The sequence below is a fragment of the Podarcis bocagei genome (genome assembly GCF_964188305.1).
Source record: "Podarcis bocagei genome assembly, chromosome: 1".
NCBI lineage: Eukaryota > Metazoa > Chordata > Lepidosauria > Squamata > Lacertidae > Podarcis > Podarcis bocagei.
In genome coordinates, this window is record NC_138125.1 from 6,315,007 (window position 1) to 6,338,616 (window position 23,610).

At 45.4% G+C, this 23,610-nt stretch overlaps 1 protein-coding gene and 1 long non-coding RNA gene across 3 annotated transcripts in view; both read left to right on the top strand.

The window, feature by feature from the left end:
* Window positions 1-23,610, top strand: part of LOC308587474 — a 306,756-nt gene that overhangs the window by 50,427 nt on the left and 232,719 nt on the right. The window lies entirely within an intron of this gene.
* Window positions 9,660-16,632, top strand: IMP3 (IMP U3 small nucleolar ribonucleoprotein 3). The gene is made up of 3 exons (XM_081194708.1): window positions 9,660-9,800; window positions 15,147-16,350; window positions 16,579-16,632. The coding sequence occupies exon 2, from the start codon at window positions 15,155-15,157 to the stop codon at window positions 15,716-15,718; it is 564 nt and encodes a 187-aa protein (XP_081050834.1). The 5' UTR covers window positions 9,660-9,800; window positions 15,147-15,154; the 3' UTR covers window positions 15,719-16,350; window positions 16,579-16,632.

Consider the following 23,610-nt stretch of genomic DNA (forward strand, 5'->3'; position numbering starts at 1 on the left):
CTGAGGCACTTGGTGCAGCTTTGGTCCCCTGCACCCCGAACTCAGCTCTCACCTAGTAGCTGTCCGCATGAACCAGCAGCTACACCTCATTTGGACCTCCCTTTTGCAGCCCCTTCCCTGAGACTACACCCAACCCAACAAAATATGTCTAGCATATATTGCTTTCAAAAAGTTGCTGCTTTCACTGGGGGGGGGGGGAACTATTCTCTATTTGTTACTGTTCCAAGGGAACCCGAAAGATGCGCCGTGCGCACCCATATTACATTTATTATGTCTATGTTCAACAAGAAGAGGAAGTGGGTGGAGCTCAGAGACCGGAAAAAGAACTTCCGCTGCCCTTTTCCCCACGTTGTTGATTCTGTTGCTGGTTTAACCCGAACTTTTGCAGAGCCAGGTTTTTGCTGTCTGTGAAGCCGCTGCAGGTCAGTTGGTGGTTGGGGTGTTTCTTTGGGGGGCAAATATTTCTTTCCTCTGGCTTTCCTGTCTCCTTTCTTTCTATTTGTTAGATCCAGCCCCGACTTTTTTTAAAAAAATAATTTTTATTGAGTTTTCCACTTAAATCATATTCACATTTTGTTACATAATTCTATGACTTAATATATTACTCTGTAAGAGCACCGACCTCCTTCCCTCCCTTTTTCTGACTTCCACATAACTTTCCATATGCTTCGCATTTCTATAAGCACTTATTTACCCTTTGTCAAATTATAATACTTCACCTTGTTATTGGTAAATCAGTTCCTTATATTTACATTACAAAACATTTCAATTCAAGCCTACAAACGTTTTCAAATGTTTACAATTTTCTTTCATGTAAAATATAAATTTGTTCCAGTCCTTTTGAAACAGTTTGTCACGCTGATTCCGAGATCCAGCCCCGACTTTTCGCATTGAAGAAATGCACGTAGTTTCGTTGGAAGGCGGTCAGCCTGTGGAACTCGCTGCCACAAGGCGTAGTGACAACTGGCTTTGAAAGGGGATTGGGCAAATACATGGAGGAGGGGGCTGTCAATGGTTGCAAGGCACGAGGGCTATATATTAATTACAGGGAATCGCACGTGGGAATAATGTTGACATACCTCGTTCCTGCTTCTATACATACCACGGGCCTTTGGCCAGCCCATGTAAGACTAGGAAGCTGGACTCAAGGCGTCTTTGCTTGATCCAGCTGGACTCTTCTTCCTTGATCACTTACCAAAGAGCTGTCTGTACTTTTCAGTGAAATCAAGATACTTCGCTGAGCCTGGTTAATAATAATAATAATAATAATAATAATAATAATAATAATAATAATAATAATAAAAAATTTATTTGTACCCCGCCCATCTGGCTGGGTTTCTCCAGCCACTCTGGGCGGCTTCCAACAGAGATTAAAAATACATTAAAACATCAGTCATGAAAAACTTCCCTAAACAGGACCGCCTTCAGATGTCTTCTATAGTCAGATAGTTGTTTATCTCTTTGACATCTGATGGGAGGGCGTTCCACAGGGCGGGCGCCACCACCGAGAAGGCCCTCTGCCTGGTTCCCTGTAACTTCGCTTCTCACAGTGAGGGAACCGCCAGAAGGCCCTCAGAGTTGGACCCCAGTGTCCAGGCTGAATGATGGGGGTGGAGACGCTTCTTCAGGTATAATGGTTATAATATTCGTAGTGGTAATAGCCCATGAAAACTTTTTCTTATCTTCCTTTGTGCATTTATATGTCAGGTATAGAGATAGGGATATATAGCAAGTGCTAAAGAGACACAGTAAACAGTTTAAAAAAATACATATTTTTGTTGCATCATATGGTATTATTTTAAAAGCCAGGTTTATGCCAGGGTGGGGTGTATGACCTCAGTTAATACTGTCAATATTTTCTGTGCAGTAGATTTCCAGCAGATCTTTGTGTCCCCTTACCTAATCTTTCCAAGTAGAGATGCAGCGATTGCAGCTGGGGTGTTTTCCATGGGCCCAGCCATTACACTCCCATAAACTGACATAATGCTAATGATAATAATTTTATTATTTTTACCCCGCCCGTGTGGGTTGCCGCAGCCACTCTGGGCAGTTGCCAACACTCATAAAAACATAATAAAACATTCAACATTTAAAAACTTCCCTGAAAAGGGCTGCCTTCAGATGTCTTCTGAAAGTTGTATAGTTACTTATCTCCTTGTCATCTGATGGGAGGGTGTTCCACAACGTGAATACCTTGGCAGAAAGTACGATATATATCCATTTAACTATTCTGTCCTGCCAATTAGCTACATAGGATTATCTTCTCGTCCGTTTTCCCCTTATTGCTAGTGGTGTCGTCAAATATTTGGCAGGGCACAATGCATGGTTTTGCCGGGGCTGCATTTTCGTTCTTAGGTCACAAGTTGTCTGGACCACATATTCTGCAAAGTCACTGGCTGAACCGCTTACTCCTCCCCAACTTTCCCGCCCCGACCTGGCCACAGTGATCCATGCGATGGTCACCTGCAGGCTTGACTACTGTAATTCGCTCTACGCGGGGCTGCCCTTGAAGCTGTCCCAGAAACTCCAGCGGGTGCAGAATGCAGCAGTGAGGCTCCTCACGGGGTTTCTGCATGGGAGCATATTCACCCAGTGCTTTTCCAGCTGCACTGGCTCCTGGTGGAGTACAGGGTCAGATTTAAGGTGCTGGTTTTGACCTTTAAAGCCCTTCACGGCCTAGGACCCTCGTACCTATGGGACTGCCTCTCCCGGTATGCCCCACGGAGAGCCTCAAGGTCCATAAATAGTAACACCCTGATTGGTCTCCGGAGTCAGAATGCAGGCCGCCCATTGGCTGCTTTGCCCACCAATTGGAGGCTCGCTTGCTCAAGCGCGCTTTGGTGGGGGGTGGAAACAACAACGTCGGCCCCGCCTTCTTCTTTCGGGCCGCGTCTCTCTTTTCCACGCCCTCCGCCGCACTCCAGGGCCACTGATTGGCCCGAAGTGGAGAATTCCGTCACTCGCTCTTTCATTGGCTCCGAAGCGGATAACTCAGCCACTCGTTCTTTCATTGGCTGGCTTCTTCCTTTCAGAGAGCCGCTAGCATAGAGGTAGGTAGAATGTAGAGTCACACGCATATTAGGAACTGGCGGGACTCGATGCTCCTGGAAACTCCAGGAATTCGATGTTCTTTTTTAAAACGTAGCTTCTACTGCAACCGGCAAGCAAGCAACAGAATTTCTGTTGTGTCCCCCCCCTAAATCAGGTCTTATTTATTTAATGTGAAAAGAGACAAACATTGATTCTATTTTTTAAAGAATTTTAAATCGTAGAATAATAGAACTGGAAAACGTACCAAGGGTCATCTAGTCCAACCCTGTGCAATAAGGATTCTTATTGCATGGATTCATGCAGGAATTATACATGACAAATGGCCACCCAACCTCTGCTTAAAAACCTCCAAGGAAGGGGAGTCCACCACCTCTTTTCCAGTCAAACAGCTCTTACTATAATCAAGTTATTCCTGATATTACTTGGAATCTTTACTTGATGATATCAGCTTTTAAATTAATCAGTAAAAATTAAAAACCCCACTGTAAATGGGATGTCTGGGGCAGGGCTGGATTTAGGCTCTAAGCTACTGAATGTAATGGGGCCCTTTATATCTCCAGCTGTCCTTTGTCAACAACAAATTGTCGCTGTCTTTTGTGTTGAATATATGCTATATGGTATTTGATGGACCTAATAGGTATCTCAAGCCATTTGACATAAGATTGTTATCAAAGTAATTGCCATGCAACCAGTCCATGCAGAATGTAGGCACCCTATATATGTTGTTGTTTAGTCGTTTAGTCGTGTCCGACTCTTCGTGACCCCCTGGACCAGAGCACGCCAGGCACTCCTGTCTTCCACTGCCTCCCCCAGTTTGGTCAAACTCATGCTGGTAGCTTCGAGAACACTGTCCAACCATCCTCGTCCTCAGCCGTCCCCTTCTCCTTGTGCCCTCCATCTTTCCCAACATCAAGGTCTTATCCAGGGAGTCTTCTCTGGTGTACTGGAGCCTCAGCCTCAGGATCGTTCCACCAGTGAGCACCCAGGGCTGACCTCCCCAAGAATGGATAGGTTGAATCTTCTTGCAGTCCATGGGACTCTCAAGAGTCTCCTCCAGCACCATAATTCAAAAGCATCAATTCTTCTGCGATCACCCTATATATAGAAATGAGCAAGTGATATTTTACGGCGCAGGCTAGCAGGCAGGGCCCATGACTTCCATCATAGGAGCCTACACAACACAAAACACTCTTGTTGTATGTAGGTTTTATTTCATTGTTTTTTTATCTTATATTTTGGAAATGTACATCCAGTTTTGTTTTCCTTTCAATTTGGGGGGGGAGAGAGATAGAGTGGGGCCCTAAGCCATAGCTTGTTTAGTAAAGGGACCCCTGACCATTAGGTCCAGTCATGACCAACTCTGGGGTTGCGGTGCTCATCTCACTTTACTGGCTGAGGGAGCTGGCATACAGCTTCCGGGTCATGTGGCCAGCATGACTAAGCCGCTTCTGGCGAACCAGAGCAGCGCACGGAAACGCCGTTTACCTTCCCGCCAGAGCGGTACCTATTTACCTACTTGCACTTTGACGTGCTTTCAAACTACTAGGTTGGCCGGAGCAGGCTTATATGTAAATCCGGCACTGGCCTGGGGGGGTTAGTGGAAGGCTGGTGCCTTTGGTGGGGGCACATCATGTTCCTGCTGAGGCACTTGGTGCAGCTTTGGTCCCCTGCACCCCGAACTCAGCTCTCACCTAGTAGCTGTCCGCATGAACCAGCAGCTACACCTCATTTGGACCTCCCTTTTGCAGCCCCTTCCCTGAGACTACACCCAACCCAACAAAATATGTCTAGCATATATTGCTTTCAAAAAGTTGCTGCTTTCACTGGGGGGGGGGGAACTATTCTCTATTTGTTACTGTTCCAAGGGAACCCGAAAGATGCGCCGTGCGCACCCATATTACATTTATTATGTCTATGTTCAACAAGAAGAGGAAGTGGGTGGAGCTCAGAGACCGGAAAAAGAACTTCCGCTGCCCTTTTCCCCACGTTGTTGATTCTGTTGCTGGTTTAACCCGAACTTTTGCAGAGCCAGGTTTTTGCTGTCTGTGAAGCCGCTGCAGGTCAGTTGGTGGTTGGGGTGTTTCTTTGGGGGGCAAATATTTCTTTCCTCTGGCTTTCCTGTCTCCTTTCTTTCTATTTGTTAGATCCAGCCCCGACTTTTTTTAAAAAAATAATTTTTATTGAGTTTTCCACTTAAATCATATTCACATTTTGTTACATAATTCTATGACTTAATATATTACTCTGTAAGAGCACCGACCTCCTTCCCTCCCTTTTTCTGACTTCCACATAACTTTCCATATGCTTCGCATTTCTATAAGCACTTATTTACCCTTTGTCAAATTATAATACTTCACCTTGTTATTGGTAAATCAGTTCCTTATATTTACATTACAAAACATTTCAATTCAAGCCTACAAACGTTTTCAAATGTTTACAATTTTCTTTCATGTAAAATATAAATTTGTTCCAGTCCTTTTGAAACAGTTTGTCACGCTGATTCCGAGATCCAGCCCCGACTTTTCGCATTGAAGAAATGCACGTAGTTTCGTTGGAAGGCGGTCAGCCTGTGGAACTCGCTGCCACAAGGCGTAGTGACAACTGGCTTTGAAAGGGGATTGGGCAAATACATGGAGGAGGGGGCTGTCAATGGTTGCAAGGCACGAGGGCTATATATTAATTACAGGGAATCGCACGTGGGAATAATGTTGACATACCTCGTTCCTGCTTCTATACATACCACGGGCCTTTGGCCAGCCCATGTAAGACTAGGAAGCTGGACTCAAGGCGTCTTTGCTTGATCCAGCTGGACTCTTCTTCCTTGATCACTTACCAAAGAGCTGTCTGTACTTTTCAGTGAAATCAAGATACTTCGCTGAGCCTGGTTAATAATAATAATAATAATAATAATAATAATAATAATAATAATAATAATAATAATAAATTTATTTGTACCCCGCCCATCTGGCTGGGTTTCTCCAGCCACTCTGGGCGGCTTCCAACAGAGATTAAAAATACATTAAAACATCAGTCATGAAAAACTTCCCTAAACAGGACCGCCTTCAGATGTCTTCTATAGTCAGATAGTTGTTTATCTCTTTGACATCTGATGGGAGGGCGTTCCACAGGGCGGGCGCCACCACCGAGAAGGCCCTCTGCCTGGTTCCCTGTAACTTCGCTTCTCACAGTGAGGGAACCGCCAGAAGGCCCTCAGAGTTGGACCCCAGTGTCCAGGCTGAATGATGGGGGTGGAGACGCTTCTTCAGGTATAATGGTTATAATATTCGTAGTGGTAATAGCCCATGAAAACTTTTTCTTATCTTCCTTTGTGCATTTATATGTCAGGTATAGAGATAGGGATATATAGCAAGTGCTAAAGAGACACAGTAAACAGTTTAAAAAAATACATATTTTTGTTGCATCATATGGTATTATTTTAAAAGCCAGGTTTATGCCAGGGTGGGGTGTATGACCTCAGTTAATACTGTCAATATTTTCTGTGCAGTAGATTTCCAGCAGATCTTTGTGTCCCCTTACCTAATCTTTCCAAGTAGAGATGCAGCGATTGCAGCTGGGGTGTTTTCCATGGGCCCAGCCATTACACTCCCATAAACTGACATAATGCTAATGATAATAATTTTATTATTTTTACCCCGCCCGTGTGGGTTGCCGCAGCCACTCTGGGCAGTTGCCAACACTCATAAAAACATAATAAAACATTCAACATTTAAAAACTTCCCTGAAAAGGGCTGCCTTCAGATGTCTTCTGAAAGTTGTATAGTTACTTATCTCCTTGTCATCTGATGGGAGGGTGTTCCACAACGTGAATACCTTGGCAGAAAGTACGATATATATCCATTTAACTATTCTGTCCTGCCAATTAGCTACATAGGATTATCTTCTCGTCCGTTTTCCCCTTATTGCTAGTGGTGTCGTCAAATATTTGGCAGGGCACAATGCATGGTTTTGCCGGGGCTGCATTTTCGTTCTTAGGTCACAAGTTGTCTGGACCACATATTCTGCAAAGTCACTGGCTGAACCGCTTACTCCTCCCCAACTTTCCCGCCCCGACCTGGCCACAGTGATCCATGCGATGGTCACCTGCAGGCTTGACTACTGTAATTCGCTCTACGCGGGGCTGCCCTTGAAGCTGTCCCAGAAACTCCAGCGGGTGCAGAATGCAGCAGTGAGGCTCCTCACGGGGTTTCTGCATGGGAGCATATTCACCCAGTGCTTTTCCAGCTGCACTGGCTCCTGGTGGAGTACAGGGTCAGATTTAAGGTGCTGGTTTTGACCTTTAAAGCCCTTCACGGCCTAGGACCCTCGTACCTATGGGACTGCCTCTCCCGGTATGCCCCACGGAGAGCCTCAAGGTCCATAAATAGTAACACCCTGATTGGTCTCCGGAGTCAGAATGCAGGCCGCCCATTGGCTGCTTTGCCCACCAATTGGAGGCTCGCTTGCTCAAGCGCGCTTTGGTGGGGGGTGGAAACAACAACGTCGGCCCCGCCTTCTTCTTTCGGGCCGCGTCTCTCTTTTCCACGCCCTCCGCCGCACTCCAGGGCCACTGATTGGCCCGAAGTGGAGAATTCCGTCACTCGCTCTTTCATTGGCTCCGAAGCGGATAACTCAGCCACTCGTTCTTTCATTGGCTGGCTTCTTCCTTTCAGAGAGCCGCTAGCATAGAGGTAGGTAGAATGTAGAGTCACACGCATATTAGGAACTGGCGGGACTCGATGCTCCTGGAAACTCCAGGAATTCGATGTTCTTTTTTAAAACGTAGCTTCTACTGCAACCGGCAAGCAAGCAACAGAATTTCTGTTGTGTCCCCCCCCTAAATCAGGTCTTATTTATTTAATGTGAAAAGAGACAAACATTGATTCTATTTTTTAAAGAATTTTAAATCGTAGAATAATAGAACTGGAAAACGTACCAAGGGTCATCTAGTCCAACCCTGTGCAATAAGGATTCTTATTGCATGGATTCATGCAGGAATTATACATGACAAATGGCCACCCAACCTCTGCTTAAAAACCTCCAAGGAAGGGGAGTCCACCACCTCTTTTCCAGTCAAACAGCTCTTACTATAATCAAGTTATTCCTGATATTACTTGGAATCTTTACTTGATGATATCAGCTTTTAAATTAATCAGTAAAAATTAAAAACCCCACTGTAAATGGGATGTCTGGGGCAGGGCTGGATTTAGGCTCTAAGCTACTGAATGTAATGGGGCCCTTTATATCTCCAGCTGTCCTTTGTCAACAACAAATTGTCGCTGTCTTTTGTGTTGAATATATGCTATATGGTATTTGATGGACCTAATAGGTATCTCAAGCCATTTGACATAAGATTGTTATCAAAGTAATTGCCATGCAACCAGTCCATGCAGAATGTAGGCACCCTATATATGTTGTTGTTTAGTCGTTTAGTCGTGTCCGACTCTTCGTGACCCCCTGGACCAGAGCACGCCAGGCACTCCTGTCTTCCACTGCCTCCCCCAGTTTGGTCAAACTCATGCTGGTAGCTTCGAGAACACTGTCCAACCATCCTCGTCCTCAGCCGTCCCCTTCTCCTTGTGCCCTCCATCTTTCCCAACATCAAGGTCTTATCCAGGGAGTCTTCTCTGGTGTACTGGAGCCTCAGCCTCAGGATCGTTCCACCAGTGAGCACCCAGGGCTGACCTCCCCAAGAATGGATAGGTTGAATCTTCTTGCAGTCCATGGGACTCTCAAGAGTCTCCTCCAGCACCATAATTCAAAAGCATCAATTCTTCTGCGATCACCCTATATATAGAAATGAGCAAGTGATATTTTACGGCGCAGGCTAGCAGGCAGGGCCCATGACTTCCATCATAGGAGCCTACACAACACAAAACACTCTTGTTGTATGTAGGTTTTATTTCATTGTTTTTTTATCTTATATTTTGGAAATGTACATCCAGTTTTGTTTTCCTTTCAATTTGGGGGGGGAGAGAGATAGAGTGGGGCCCTAAGCCATAGCTTGTTTAGTAAAGGGACCCCTGACCATTAGGTCCAGTCATGACCAACTCTGGGGTTGCGGTGCTCATCTCACTTTACTGGCTGAGGGAGCTGGCATACAGCTTCCGGGTCATGTGGCCAGCATGACTAAGCCGCTTCTGGCGAACCAGAGCAGCGCACGGAAACGCCGTTTACCTTCCCGCCAGAGCGGTACCTATTTACCTACTTGCACTTTGACGTGCTTTCAAACTACTAGGTTGGCCGGAGCAGGCTTATATGTAAATCCGGCACTGGCCTGGGGGGGTTAGTGGAAGGCTGGTGCCTTTGGTGGGGGCACATCATGTTCCTGCTGAGGCACTTGGTGCAGCTTTGGTCCCCTGCACCCCGAACTCAGCTCTCACCTAGTAGCTGTCCGCATGAACCAGCAGCTACACCTCATTTGGACCTCCCTTTTGCAGCCCCTTCCCTGAGACTACACCCAACCCAACAAAATATGTCTAGCATATATTGCTTTCAAAAAGTTGCTGCTTTCACTGGGGGGGGGGGAACTATTCTCTATTTGTTACTGTTCCAAGGGAACCCGAAAGATGCGCCGTGCGCACCCATATTACATTTATTATGTCTATGTTCAACAAGAAGAGGAAGTGGGTGGAGCTCAGAGACCGGAAAAAGAACTTCCGCTGCCCTTTTCCCCACGTTGTTGATTCTGTTGCTGGTTTAACCCGAACTTTTGCAGAGCCAGGTTTTTGCTGTCTGTGAAGCCGCTGCAGGTCAGTTGGTGGTTGGGGTGTTTCTTTGGGGGGCAAATATTTCTTTCCTCTGGCTTTCCTGTCTCCTTTCTTTCTATTTGTTAGATCCAGCCCCGACTTTTTTTAAAAAAATAATTTTTATTGAGTTTTCCACTTAAATCATATTCACATTTTGTTACATAATTCTATGACTTAATATATTACTCTGTAAGAGCACCGACCTCCTTCCCTCCCTTTTTCTGACTTCCACATAACTTTCCATATGCTTCGCATTTCTATAAGCACTTATTTACCCTTTGTCAAATTATAATACTTCACCTTGTTATTGGTAAATCAGTTCCTTATATTTACATTACAAAACATTTCAATTCAAGCCTACAAACGTTTTCAAATGTTTACAATTTTCTTTCATGTAAAATATAAATTTGTTCCAGTCCTTTTGAAACAGTTTGTCACGCTGATTCCGAGATCCAGCCCCGACTTTTCGCATTGAAGAAATGCACGTAGTTTCGTTGGAAGGCGGTCAGCCTGTGGAACTCGCTGCCACAAGGCGTAGTGACAACTGGCTTTGAAAGGGGATTGGGCAAATACATGGAGGAGGGGGCTGTCAATGGTTGCAAGGCACGAGGGCTATATATTAATTACAGGGAATCGCACGTGGGAATAATGTTGACATACCTCGTTCCTGCTTCTATACATACCACGGGCCTTTGGCCAGCCCATGTAAGACTAGGAAGCTGGACTCAAGGCGTCTTTGCTTGATCCAGCTGGACTCTTCTTCCTTGATCACTTACCAAAGAGCTGTCTGTACTTTTCAGTGAAATCAAGATACTTCGCTGAGCCTGGTTAATAATAATAATAATAATAATAATAATAATAATAATAATAATAATAATAAATTTATTTGTACCCCGCCCATCTGGCTGGGTTTCTCCAGCCACTCTGGGCGGCTTCCAACAGAGATTAAAAATACATTAAAACATCAGTCATGAAAAACTTCCCTAAACAGGACCGCCTTCAGATGTCTTCTATAGTCAGATAGTTGTTTATCTCTTTGACATCTGATGGGAGGGCGTTCCACAGGGCGGGCGCCACCACCGAGAAGGCCCTCTGCCTGGTTCCCTGTAACTTCGCTTCTCACAGTGAGGGAACCGCCAGAAGGCCCTCAGAGTTGGACCCCAGTGTCCAGGCTGAATGATGGGGGTGGAGACGCTTCTTCAGGTATAATGGTTATAATATTCGTAGTGGTAATAGCCCATGAAAACTTTTTCTTATCTTCCTTTGTGCATTTATATGTCAGGTATAGAGATAGGGATATATAGCAAGTGCTAAAGAGACACAGTAAACAGTTTAAAAAAATACATATTTTTGTTGCATCATATGGTATTATTTTAAAAGCCAGGTTTATGCCAGGGTGGGGTGTATGACCTCAGTTAATACTGTCAATATTTTCTGTGCAGTAGATTTCCAGCAGATCTTTGTGTCCCCTTACCTAATCTTTCCAAGTAGAGATGCAGCGATTGCAGCTGGGGTGTTTTCCATGGGCCCAGCCATTACACTCCCATAAACTGACATAATGCTAATGATAATAATTTTATTATTTTTACCCCGCCCGTGTGGGTTGCCGCAGCCACTCTGGGCAGTTGCCAACACTCATAAAAACATAATAAAACATTCAACATTTAAAAACTTCCCTGAAAAGGGCTGCCTTCAGATGTCTTCTGAAAGTTGTATAGTTACTTATCTCCTTGTCATCTGATGGGAGGGTGTTCCACAACGTGAATACCTTGGCAGAAAGTACGATATATATCCATTTAACTATTCTGTCCTGCCAATTAGCTACATAGGATTATCTTCTCGTCCGTTTTCCCCTTATTGCTAGTGGTGTCGTCAAATATTTGGCAGGGCACAATGCATGGTTTTGCCGGGGCTGCATTTTCGTTCTTAGGTCACAAGTTGTCTGGACCACATATTCTGCAAAGTCACTGGCTGAACCGCTTACTCCTCCCCAACTTTCCCGCCCCGACCTGGCCACAGTGATCCATGCGATGGTCACCTGCAGGCTTGACTACTGTAATTCGCTCTACGCGGGGCTGCCCTTGAAGCTGTCCCAGAAACTCCAGCGGGTGCAGAATGCAGCAGTGAGGCTCCTCACGGGGTTTCTGCATGGGAGCATATTCACCCAGTGCTTTTCCAGCTGCACTGGCTCCTGGTGGAGTACAGGGTCAGATTTAAGGTGCTGGTTTTGACCTTTAAAGCCCTTCACGGCCTAGGACCCTCGTACCTATGGGACTGCCTCTCCCGGTATGCCCCACGGAGAGCCTCAAGGTCCATAAATAGTAACACCCTAGTGGTCCCGGGCCCTAAGGAAGTTAGATTGGCTTCAACCAGAGCCAGGGCCTTTTCAACACTGGCCCCAGCCTGGTGGAACGCTCTGCCTCATGAGACCAGGGCCCTGCAGGATCTGATTTCTTTCCGCAGGGCCTGTAAGACAGAGTTGTTCCACCTGGCCTTTGGCTTGGAGCCAATTTGATTCCCTCCCCCTCTTTCTTTTTCCTTTTTCCTTTCTCCTCCTGTGATGAGGCTGCATTTTAATATTTTAATGTTTCAATATTTTAATGTTGTATTTTAATCTTGTTTTTAAGTTGTATTCATTCAACTTGTTTTTATTATTGCTTGTTAGCCGCCCTGAGCCTGGCCTTGGCTGGGGAGGGCGGGGTATAAATAAAAATTATTATTATTATTATTATTATTATTATTATTATTATTATTATTAACTGAAACGAAGACTGCAGTCTTGGGGTATATCTGCTGACATTAATCCTGCATTCAGCCAGCTTCTTCTCTTCCCCCTTCTTGCCTTCTCCGTGGTCTCTTTTTGCTTATAGGATTGCACTGCCTTATACTTAGTACGCAGGTAGATGGACTGCCTGTACCGGGAGTTGCTCTCCAAGCAGGAATCTGCTGCTGTCAGAGACTGAACGTAGGATGCTCTGCATGCGAGACAGATTCTCTACCACTGAACCACACCTCTTCAGAACTACCTTATATTTTTAGTATCTGCATTGTGCGTAGGAAGCTTCCTAAGCGTTTAAGGACAATCGTGATGCTGATTATTTATTAAATTGTATACTGCCCTTTGCCCGCAGGTCTCAGGGGGGTTACGACCTGTAATCACAATACAGTGGTACCTCGGGTTACATACGCGTCAGGTTACAGACTGCTAACCCAGAAATAGTGCTTCAGGTTAAGAACTTTGTTTCAGTATAAGAACAGAAATCGTGTTCCAGCGGGGCGGCGGCAGCAGGAGGCCCCATTGGCTAAAGTGGTGCTTCAGGTTAAGAACAGTTTCAGGTTAAGTACGGACCTCTGGAACGAATTAAGTACTTAACCCGAGGTACCACTGTATAAAAACACAAGACACATATAAAAAATAAAAGCAAAAACAACCCAATAACCACCACCCCATCCCATTTTGAAAGGGAGGCCAGTGAAGAAATGGCCCGTTCTCGTGTTGCTAACCTCCGGACCTCTTGTAGAGGAGGCACATGAAGAAGGGCCTCAGAAGATGATCCTAGGGTTCGGGGAGGTTCATTTGGGAAGAGGTATTGTGGTCCTGGACACAGGTGGCGCTGTGGGTTAAACCACAGAGCCTAGGACTTGCCGATCAGAAGGTCGGCGGTTCGAATCCCCGCGACGGGGTGAGCTCCCGTTGCTCGGTCCCTGCTCCTGCCAACCTAGCAGTTTGAAAGCCCGTCAAAGTGCAAGTAGATAAATAGTGGGAAGGTAAACAGCGTTTCCGTGCCCTGCTCTGGTTCACCAGAAGTGATTTAGTCATGCTGGCCACATGACCCAGAAGCTGTACGCTGGCTCCCTCGGTCAAAAAAGCAAGATGAGCGCCGCAACCCCAGAGTCGGTCACGACTGGACCTAATGGTCAGGGGTCCCTTTACCTTTACTATTGTGGTCCTGAGCCGTGTAAGGTTTTATAGGTCTAAACCAGCACTTTGAATTGGGCCCCGAACATAACTGGTTTATAACTGATTATAATGTGTTTAGCTAAGCTTCTCTCTGACCTGTCAGGAGTAAGCATGGATCAATGGTACCAAATAGTATGGGAAACAGCCCTACTAGAAAAATTAACCAATAAACTGAAACTGACACAGGGACAAATAGAAGAAGACGCCTTCACCCCGGTATGGCTCCCCTTTATCACATACACAGCCCAACAAGACAATGACAATAATCCACCAACAGCATACAAATCAATATGGCTAACCTGATCCAAAACACCCACCCACCTCACTCACACACGAAAACAAAGACCACCACAGCCAACCACAAATGAACAACCACACCCTAGGCCAACCCCAACCTCTCTCACCACCAAAGGAACACAAGTGAACAGCAGAGAACCTGCACAAGCAACATTGACACCAAACCCTACATATAGTAAGTAAAATAGAAATATCGCCACCTGACCCCCCCTCTCCCCCCCACCTTTTTCCCCTTTCTCTTCCTAATGTCTAAACAAATGAAACTGATTTGTAAAAATGTTACATGGGGAAAATAATAATAATAATAATAATAATAATAATAATAATAATAATAATAATAATATTATTATTTATACCCGCCCTCCCCAGCCAAGACCGGGCTCAGGGCGGCTAACAACCAATAATAAAAACAAGTTGATTAAAATACAATTTAAAAGATTAAGGTACAACATTGAAACATTAGGGTGCAGCCTCTTCATAGGAGGAGAAAGGAAAAAGAAAGAGGGGGAGGGAATCAAACTGATTCTAAGCCAAAGGCCAGACGGAACAACTCTGTCTTACAGGCCCTGCAGAAAGAGATCAGATCCCGCAGGGCCCTGGTCTCAAGAGGCAGAGCGTTCCACCAGGCCGGAGCCAGTGTTGAGAAGGCCCTGGCTCTGGTTGAGGCTAATCTGACTTCATTAGGGCCCGGGACCTCTAGGGTGTTGTTATATAGGGACCTTAAGGTCCCCCGTGGGGCATACCGGGAGAGGTGGTCCTGTAGGTACGAGGGTCCTAGGCCGTGAAGGGCTTTAAAGGTCAAAACCAGCACCTTAAATCTGACCCTGTACTCCACCGGGAGCCAATGCAGCTGGAAAAGCACTGGGTGAATATGCTCCCATGGCAGAGACCCCGTGAGGAGCCTCGCTGCAGCATTCTGCACCCGCTGGAGTTTCTGGGACAGCTTCAAGGGCAGCCCCGCGTAGAGCGAATTACAGTAGTCAAGCTATGCGAGAGAGAGAGAGACATTGCACACACTTTTGTAAATCAAGAAAATCTTTAATTAAAAATAAAATGAAGCTAAGCTTCTCTCTCTGGCCATTTGCGTCTAGGAGGAAAGATGGTGCGCAAGTTGAAGTTCCACGAGCAGAAGCTCCTCAAGAAGCTGGACCTGGTGAACTGGGAGGCTGCCTCCGGGAACCTTGCCGAGCTGCGAGTCCTCCGCCGCTTCCGCTTGCAGCGCAGAGAGGACTACACCCGCTACAACCAGCTGAGCCGCGCGGTTCGGGAGCTGGCCCGCCGCATCCGGGACCTCGGCGAAGCGCCGGAGTCGGCGGCTTTCCGGGCCCGGAGCACTGCCGCTCTCCTAGAGAAGCTGTATGCCATGGGGTTGGTGGCCTCCAAAAGCTCGCTGGAGCTGTGTGACCGCGTCTCGGCCTCCTCCTTCTGCCGCCGCCGCCTGCCTTGCCTGCTCCTGAAGCTCCGTATGGCCCAGAACTTGAAATCGGCCGTCACCTTTGTGGAGCAGGGGCACGTGAGGGTTGGGCCCGAGGTTGTGACGGACCCAGCCTTCTTGGTGACTCGGGCGATGGAGGACTTCATCACCTGGACCGACTCCTCTCGCATCCGCCAGCATGTGCTCAACTACAATCAAGAACGGGATGATTTTGATTTGGCTTGCTAATTGTCATTTTTTAAAAAGTGGGGGGCACCTTTTCCCAATTTGTTAACCTGATTTATTTATTAAATTTGTACGCTGCCCTTCATCCGAATATCACAGGGCGGTTCACAACATAATAATGCCAAATTTATACAGAATAAACAAAAACATCTATCTCTTGTGCGATCCTTGTGGACCACAGGGGTAGGTAGGCCTGGAATGCTTAGCCCAGATAATCTCCAAGGGCCCCAACATTTTCCCCACTTGGCAGTTAATGCCCTGATTAATGTGGATAGTGTTGATATTTTGGAAGGTAATTGTTTACCGTTGCTTGCAATAGTGACTCAGCTGTCTGGGTTGTGTGTGTAGATCCTAAAGATGCCTGTATCTTATATTCATTTTTTTTTTAAAAATTCATTTTTGACCAACATTATTCTAAGTAAGATAAAAACATGACAAAAAAAAAAAGAAAGGTAAGAAAAAAAGAGATAGAAAAGAGTTTCAAGAGGAAATAAAAAAGATAGTGTTCAGAGATTAAAGAACTTCCAATTCTTCATCTGTCTGCTATATATAAACAATGTGGCTGGGGAAGACCAGCCAGATGGGTGGGGTATAAATAATAATTTATTCTTATTAATCACTTCATACATGCCAATGTAACACCTAACAAAACCACTTTCTTTTTTTTAATATAAAATATTTATTAAGGTTTAACATAAAACATAAGTTTACACAAAACATAGGTTTGCACAATAGGATTTACAAAAATCATAAATTTACAATATAAGAATTTTTAAAACAACAACAAAAAAAACCTCAACAACCTAAAAAGAAAGAAAGAAGAAAAAATCACATAGAAAAGATATCTAGACAAGAAAGAGAAGATAGTAGCTAACAAAACCACTTTCTATAAACAAACATTATCTTCCATCCCCAAATCCAAATGTCGTTGTTTCATTTTCTCATCACTTCATTTTCTTATATCTTACATTCCGATGGCAAAGGTTGAACTGCAATGGCACCTTCTCTTTACTTTAGGGAAGAAAACAAAATGACAGGCTTGGGACTTGGATAACACACAGGGAGAGAGATGGTCTCCACCAGAGGGAGGTGGTGGACTAAAAGTTGTCGGCGCATGCTTGGAAAAGCAAATGGACTGGCTGGCAAAACATACAACACTCCATACAAATACTCTATATCAAACATTCTCTGTGTCATAGACATCTTACAGGAGCACACCAGAAGTGAAATAACGGATTATATTTGACTGCTCCCTAGCAAACAACCCCAAATCTTGATCCATCTTTAATTAAAAAGCCAACAACCAGTATCATTCACTTCTGATCGCGGACTGGATGGCTGCCCACAAGTAATCCACACAGCTATTCTTTTCAAGAATCCCCCCCCCCCTCCCCTGGCACCTCAGCAAAATAATTTCCTCTCTGTCTCTATGGTAACACGTTCCTTGATGGTACAGCAGAAGTCATTCCGTTGCTGAATTTCTTGGCTGGTACCTCAGTCTTTGAATCAATGCTTAGTGTTTGTGCATTTCTCTCTCGCTGCTCTGCTGTGCTGGCCCCAGTTGCGAGCAAGAAACCTTCCCCTCCCTCAATATTTCTCACTTTGACAGTAGCTTTGCCACCGTAATGCGTTTTGAGATGACTGTTACGGTTGGGAGAAGCGAGAGTAGCGTTCTGTGTGTTTCACTGTCACTCAATATGTTTAGAACTCTTATCGTCTTTTTGTAAAATTGATATTGGCTTTTGCCAAGTTTAAAACAGAACCATGCACCTATCAATTGCTTCTGAAAACAACAACAACAGCAACAATAATAATTTTATTTATACTACGCCCTTCCCGGTTCAGAAAACTGGGCTCAGGGTGGCTAACAAATTTAAAACACTTAACCGATGCAACGAAAAACAGCATAAAATACAGTATAAAACGTGAATAACAATAAATTCTGAATTCAAAAAACAATTTAGGGGGGAAATCCATCCGATAAACATTAGATGATCACCAGGGCTAGCTGGCTAAATTAGTCCTATTTGGGCCAGCGAGGACAACGGGAGAATTAGCTGTGGGATCCCAGAGCGGGTAATCTTCATAAAAAGGGAAGGGGAGGGAAGGAAGGGGAATAAAAGATCAGGCTAAGTTCAAATTGAAAGCCAGGTGGAATAGCTCTGTCTTACAGGCCCTGTGGAAGGAAGTGAAGTCCTGCAGGGCCCTGGTCTCCTGCGACAGAACATTCTACCAGATCGGAGCCATCACTCAGAAGGCCCTGGCCCTACATAACAACATGTAGCCACAGAATATGATTCTTTGGCTATCCGTTATTTTCTTACTGCATTTATATGCCACCACTCCTCCAGGGAGCTCAAGGTGGTGTATTTAGTACTCCTTTTCCCCATTTTATCCTCGCTGCAACCCTGCAAGGTAAGTTAGGCTGAGAGTGGGTGACTGAACCAAGGTCACTTGGGGAGCTACGTGGCCGAGTGGGGAATCGAACCCTGGTCTCCCAGGGCCTAGTCAGATGCTAACAACTACGCCATACCAGGGAAGGCAATTTATGATCCATTCCGTGGCGTTCTAAAACGCTTGTTAACTTTCAATGGGTTTTGAGCATGTTTGAATGCTTAGATTGAAATTCTGTATACAATTTAGGGTTGAATCCAGTGCGGAATACACCCCTTGAAGTTAATATACATGGCTAACCTAAATTTCGGGACGCGGGTGGCGATGTGGGTTAAACCACATAGCCTAGGATCAGAAGGTCGGTGGTTCGAATCCCCGCAACGGGGTGAGCTCCTGTTGCTCAGTCCCTGCTCCTGCCAACCTAGCAGTTCAAAAGCATGTCAAAGTGCAAGTAGATAAATAGGTACTGCTCCGGTGGGAAGGTAAACGGCGTTTCCGTGCGCTGCTCTGGTTCACCAGAAGCGGCTTAGTCATGCTGGCCACATGACCCGGAAGCTGTATGCCGGCTCCCTATCAGCCTCTGCCACTATGGCCAGAGATCAGAGCTGATAAGAGCTGTAGTTCCGAAACATCTGGAGGGCCACGGCCTCTGTGTTCCTGTCATTTGTTGTTGTTGTTTAGTCATTTAGTCGTGTCCGACTCTTCGTGACCCCCAGGACCAGAGCACGCCAGGCACTCCTGTCTTCCACTGCCTCCCACAGTTTGGTCAAACTCATGCTGGTCTCTTTGAGAACACTGTCCCACCATCTCGTCCTCTGTCGTCCCCTTCTCCTTGTGCCCTCCATCTTTCCCAACATCAGGGTCTTTTCCAGGGAGTCTTCTCTTCTCACGAGGTGGCCAAAGTATTGGAGCCTCAGCTTCAGGATCTGTCCTTCCAGTGAGCACTCAGGGCTGATTTCCTTCAGAATGGAGAGGTTTGATCTTCTTGCAGTCCATGGGACTCTCAAGAGTCTCCTCCAGCACCATAATTCAAAAGCATCCATTCTTCGGCGATCAGCCTTCTTGATGGTCCAGCTCTCACTTCCACACAGCACTACTGGGAAAACCATAGCCTTAACTATACGGACCTTTGTCGGCAAGGTGATGTCTCTGCTTTTTAAGATGCTGTCTAGGTTTGTCATTGCTTTTCTCCCAAGAAGCAGGGTTTAGTCTGTAAATGAAAAACGAAAAACAAACAAACGTGGCACTTGTAGACAAAGAGATCTGTGTGACACAGGCATTGTTGATACTTCAGAATAATGAAGCAAGCTGTAATTTGTGACAGTAGGAACAGTCAAACTCCAGTTCCCATCAGCCCCAGTTGGCATTGCTGATGGTCAGGGAGTTTGTAGTCCCCCAAAGCACTGTGCGGGCACAAAGTTGCCTAGCCTTGATTTATAGCCTAATGAACCTGTCATTTTAGACACTGCTGCATCCCTAAGAAAATGTTCAGAATGTTTGTCCTTTCCTAGCCTGAAACATTTGCATCTGCAACCAACTTCACCCAACATGCACCCAAATCACAGCTTATACGTTTACGGGCAAGAGGCTGTGTTGTCTTTAATGACTGCCTACGAGACAGAAGCGGGACACGGGTGGTGCTATGGGTTAAACCACAGAGCCTAGGACTTGCCGATCAGAAGGTCGGCGGTTCGAATCCCCGCAACAGGGTGAGCTCCCGTTGCTCGGTCCCTGCTCCTGCCAACCTAGCAGTTCGAAAGCACGTCAAAATGCAAGTAGATAAATAGGTCCCGCTCCGGCAAGAAGGTAAACGGCGTTTCCGTGCGCTGCTCTGGTTCTCCAGAAGCGGCTTAGTCATGCTGGCCACATGATCCAGAATCTGTACGCCGGCTCCCTTGGCCAATAAAGCGAGATGAACGTCGCAACCCCAGAGTCGGCCACAACTAGACCTAATGGTCAGGGGTCCCTTTACCTTACGAGACAGAAACCAGCAGGTACAATTTTTTCCTGGCCTGCAGATACACAGAGGAAGAAAACAGCACCTACTGATACCTGCCTGTCGTGGAGCTCTGCAAGTCGTACCTGTTCAGTGCGCAGGTGCTCGGCAAGTCGCTGCTGCCTTTTTGCAATCTCTTTCCAAGGCTTTGCGTTCACTGCGTAATTGGCACTTTAAATCTGTGGCTGCGCATAGCTGCAACCGGTGCATAATTAAGGTGGCTTTCTCTGACACGACGCAGCAGCAGCAGCCGCCCACATGAGGCAAGCCCTTTCTGCAACGCTGCCTGGCAACTGAGAGCTCCTTCTGCTAGTCATTTGCTATCGCGTTCCCACTGCAGAGGCTTCTGCCAGCATTCCTGGTTCTGTGGTGGCTAAAGTACAAGTGGGATAGCACATCTGAACCTTCCTCGTTCCAGCTTTCTCCAACTCCACTAACTGATCACCTTTCACCTGTGTAAGCCTTTGCATATCAGTAATGGACTGTGTCAGGCAGAAGGTCTTTGGCAATCACTTCTAGCCAAGCAAGATTGCCTTCCATGAACACGGTCTTAACAGTGAGTCCATAAGTGACTGTGGAGGCCAGTTCTGGATCCACACGTCCTTCCACAGTGGGGACAGAGGTTTCCAGGTGGGAGTTGATCACGGTGAGGTTTTGCCAAAGTGCCTTCCTCTTAGCACGTTTCGCCTTTTCGTCCTGAGTTTGAATGTCTTCAAAGTCCATGTTACAGGTAGGTAGCCGTGTTGGTCTGTCGTAGTCGAAACAAAATAAATTCCTTCCAGTAGCACCTTGGAGACCAACTATGTTTGTTATTGGTATGAGCTTTCGTGTGCATACACATCTGAAGAAGTGTGCATGCACACGAAAGCTCATACCAATAACAAACTTACTTGGTCTCTAAGGTGCTACTGGAAGGAATTTTTTTATTTTGTTTCAAAGTCTATGACACCTTTTGTAAAGGCTGTTCTCCAACTGGAGCTCTCGCAGGCCAGTTTACCAACTGTTGGTGTTTATACTTTGTTTTTTTTAAAAAATATTTGCCTTGAGAGAGACGTATAAACGCCATCTCCAACTCCTCAAAAGATTCCATCAATGGTGTCTCCCAAAAAATTTATACACATCACTTGGGAAGACAGGCAAACTAATGCCAGTGTACTGGAAGAAGCAAAGGTCACCAGTGTTGAAGCAATGATTCTTCAACATCAACTTTTTTGGACTGGTCATGTTGTGCAGATGCCTGATGATCGTCTTCCAAAGCAACTACTCTATTCCGAACATAAAAATGGAAAGCATAATGCTGGTGGTCAACAAAAGAGGCAGAAGTTAATAATGTTTTCTTCAACCTTTTAAGGACAGTGCTAGATCTTGCTGTTCATTTTCAAGGTCCTTTAACAGTTATTATTGGGTGGCCAGGAAACGAGAATAAAGTTGGTGCATCTTGCATACCTTCTTCATCTGTTTTTCTTTGTCTTGTGGTTGTTACATTCTCACGGCTGCCTCCTGTTGCCGCTACCACACCTCCTTTGCTTCCTCCCAGCTCTTCCACCTCTTTTTCTTTAGTATGCAATCTGAATATACTTTGGCCTGCTAAAGTTGCCCATGTTCTTATATTAGAACCATGCCTTTGTTAAGCCTTCCCCCTCCCAAAAATGCATGCACGCTCTCACACACGCAGAGTTCTTAGCATTATTATGATGGAAGATTGGGTTAAATTATGGAAAACTGACTTTAAAATTACAGATTGTTCCCTATTGAAGGAGAATTACATGAAGATGATGTACAGATGGTACACAACACCAGTGCAGTTAGGGAAAATGTACAAAACTAGTTCAAATATATGTTGGAAGTGTAAGGAAAAGGAGGGAACATTTTATCATATGTGGTGGGATTGTAAGGTAATCATTTTGGGAAATGATATACAATGAATTGAAGAAAATGTTCCATTTAACATTTGTTAAAAAACCGAGGCATTTTTGTTGGGGATCGTAGGGAAAGACCTCCAAAAAAAGCTGAAAAACATCTTCATGTATGCGACGACGGCCGCGAGAGTTCTGGTAGCACAAGGATGGAAGACTGAAGAAACCCCAACTAAAGAATCATGGCAAGAAAAATTGATGGACTATGCAGAACTGGCAAAATTGACATATAAGCTATGGGACAAGGATAACTGTGACTTTAAGGATGAATGGGAACCTTTCACAAAGTATCTGAAGATGCAACAAAGCGAACTGGACTCCTTGACAGGTTTTGAATAAACATTCACAATTTTTTTACTGATAATAATCAGCTAAACAGTTTGAGGATCTATACAACTTTGTAACATGCAGAAAATAGCATTATTGGAGAAACCAAAGACTGGAAATGAGGGAAGTTGGAGGGGTGGGGTGGGGTTCGGGGGGGGGGAGGAAAAATGGGGGATAAGGATATGTTTTTGGATAATATGTTTTGTTATAACTTTGAATAATAATAAAAAAGAGTTCTTAGAATTAGATCAGACCAAAAACATTCTGCAGGACGGCTCAGCTCTTCCGCAAGGCTTGAAAAAGGCACCAACATTTTGTCACATTCATTGCAGTAATGATTCCAACCTGACCTGGTAGAAAACTAACGGTCTTCATTCACAGAGGTTGAACTGCAAACATTCCGATAGCTTTTTGCTCCCTGAGTGGTTGGAATGTTGTTGAACGTTCTGTGCCATCCCACTAGCCCAGGTGATTGATATCATAGGCTGTACCACCACAGGAACAATGCAATACGGACTAGGGTGCAAGACACCTTTTCATTTCCAGAATGGTTCAGGTGTCACAGGTCCCCTGAATAGCCAACGATTTATTTTATCTACTTTTAAATTAAATTAATAAGCTTAATAATTTATCTGTGATCAAAATAATAATAATAATAATACATTTTATTTATATCCCGCCCTCCCCAGCCGAAGCCGGGCTCAGGGCGGCTAACAACAATAAAACAGTACAAAAGTACAGCATAAACAACACTCTAAAATCATTCATTATAAAATTAATTACTTCAGGCCACTGGCAACCATTGGGCCAGACCTCCGCGAAGATTGCCGAGGGAGGGAGTCAGGCTGTGCCCTGACCAAAGGCCTGGTGGAACAGCTCCGTCTTGCAGGCACTGCGGAAAGATGTCAAGTCCCGCAGGGCCCTAGTCTCTTGTGACAGAGCGCTCCACCAGATCGGAGCCACAGCCAAAAAAGCCCTGGCTCTAGTTGAGGCCAGCCTAACCTCCCTGTGGCCTGGGACCTCCAAGGTGTTTTTATTTGAAGACCGTAAGGTCCTCCGTGGGACATACTAGGAGAGGCGGTCCAGTAGGTACAAGGGTCTTAGGGCATATAGGGCTTTAAAGGTTAAAACCAGCACCTTAAACCTGATCCTGTACTCCACCACCTGACCATTAGGTCTAGTCGTGACCGACTCTGGGGTTGTGGTGCTCATCTCGCTTTACTGGCCGAGGGAGCCGGTGGCCAGCATGACTACCGTAAGCT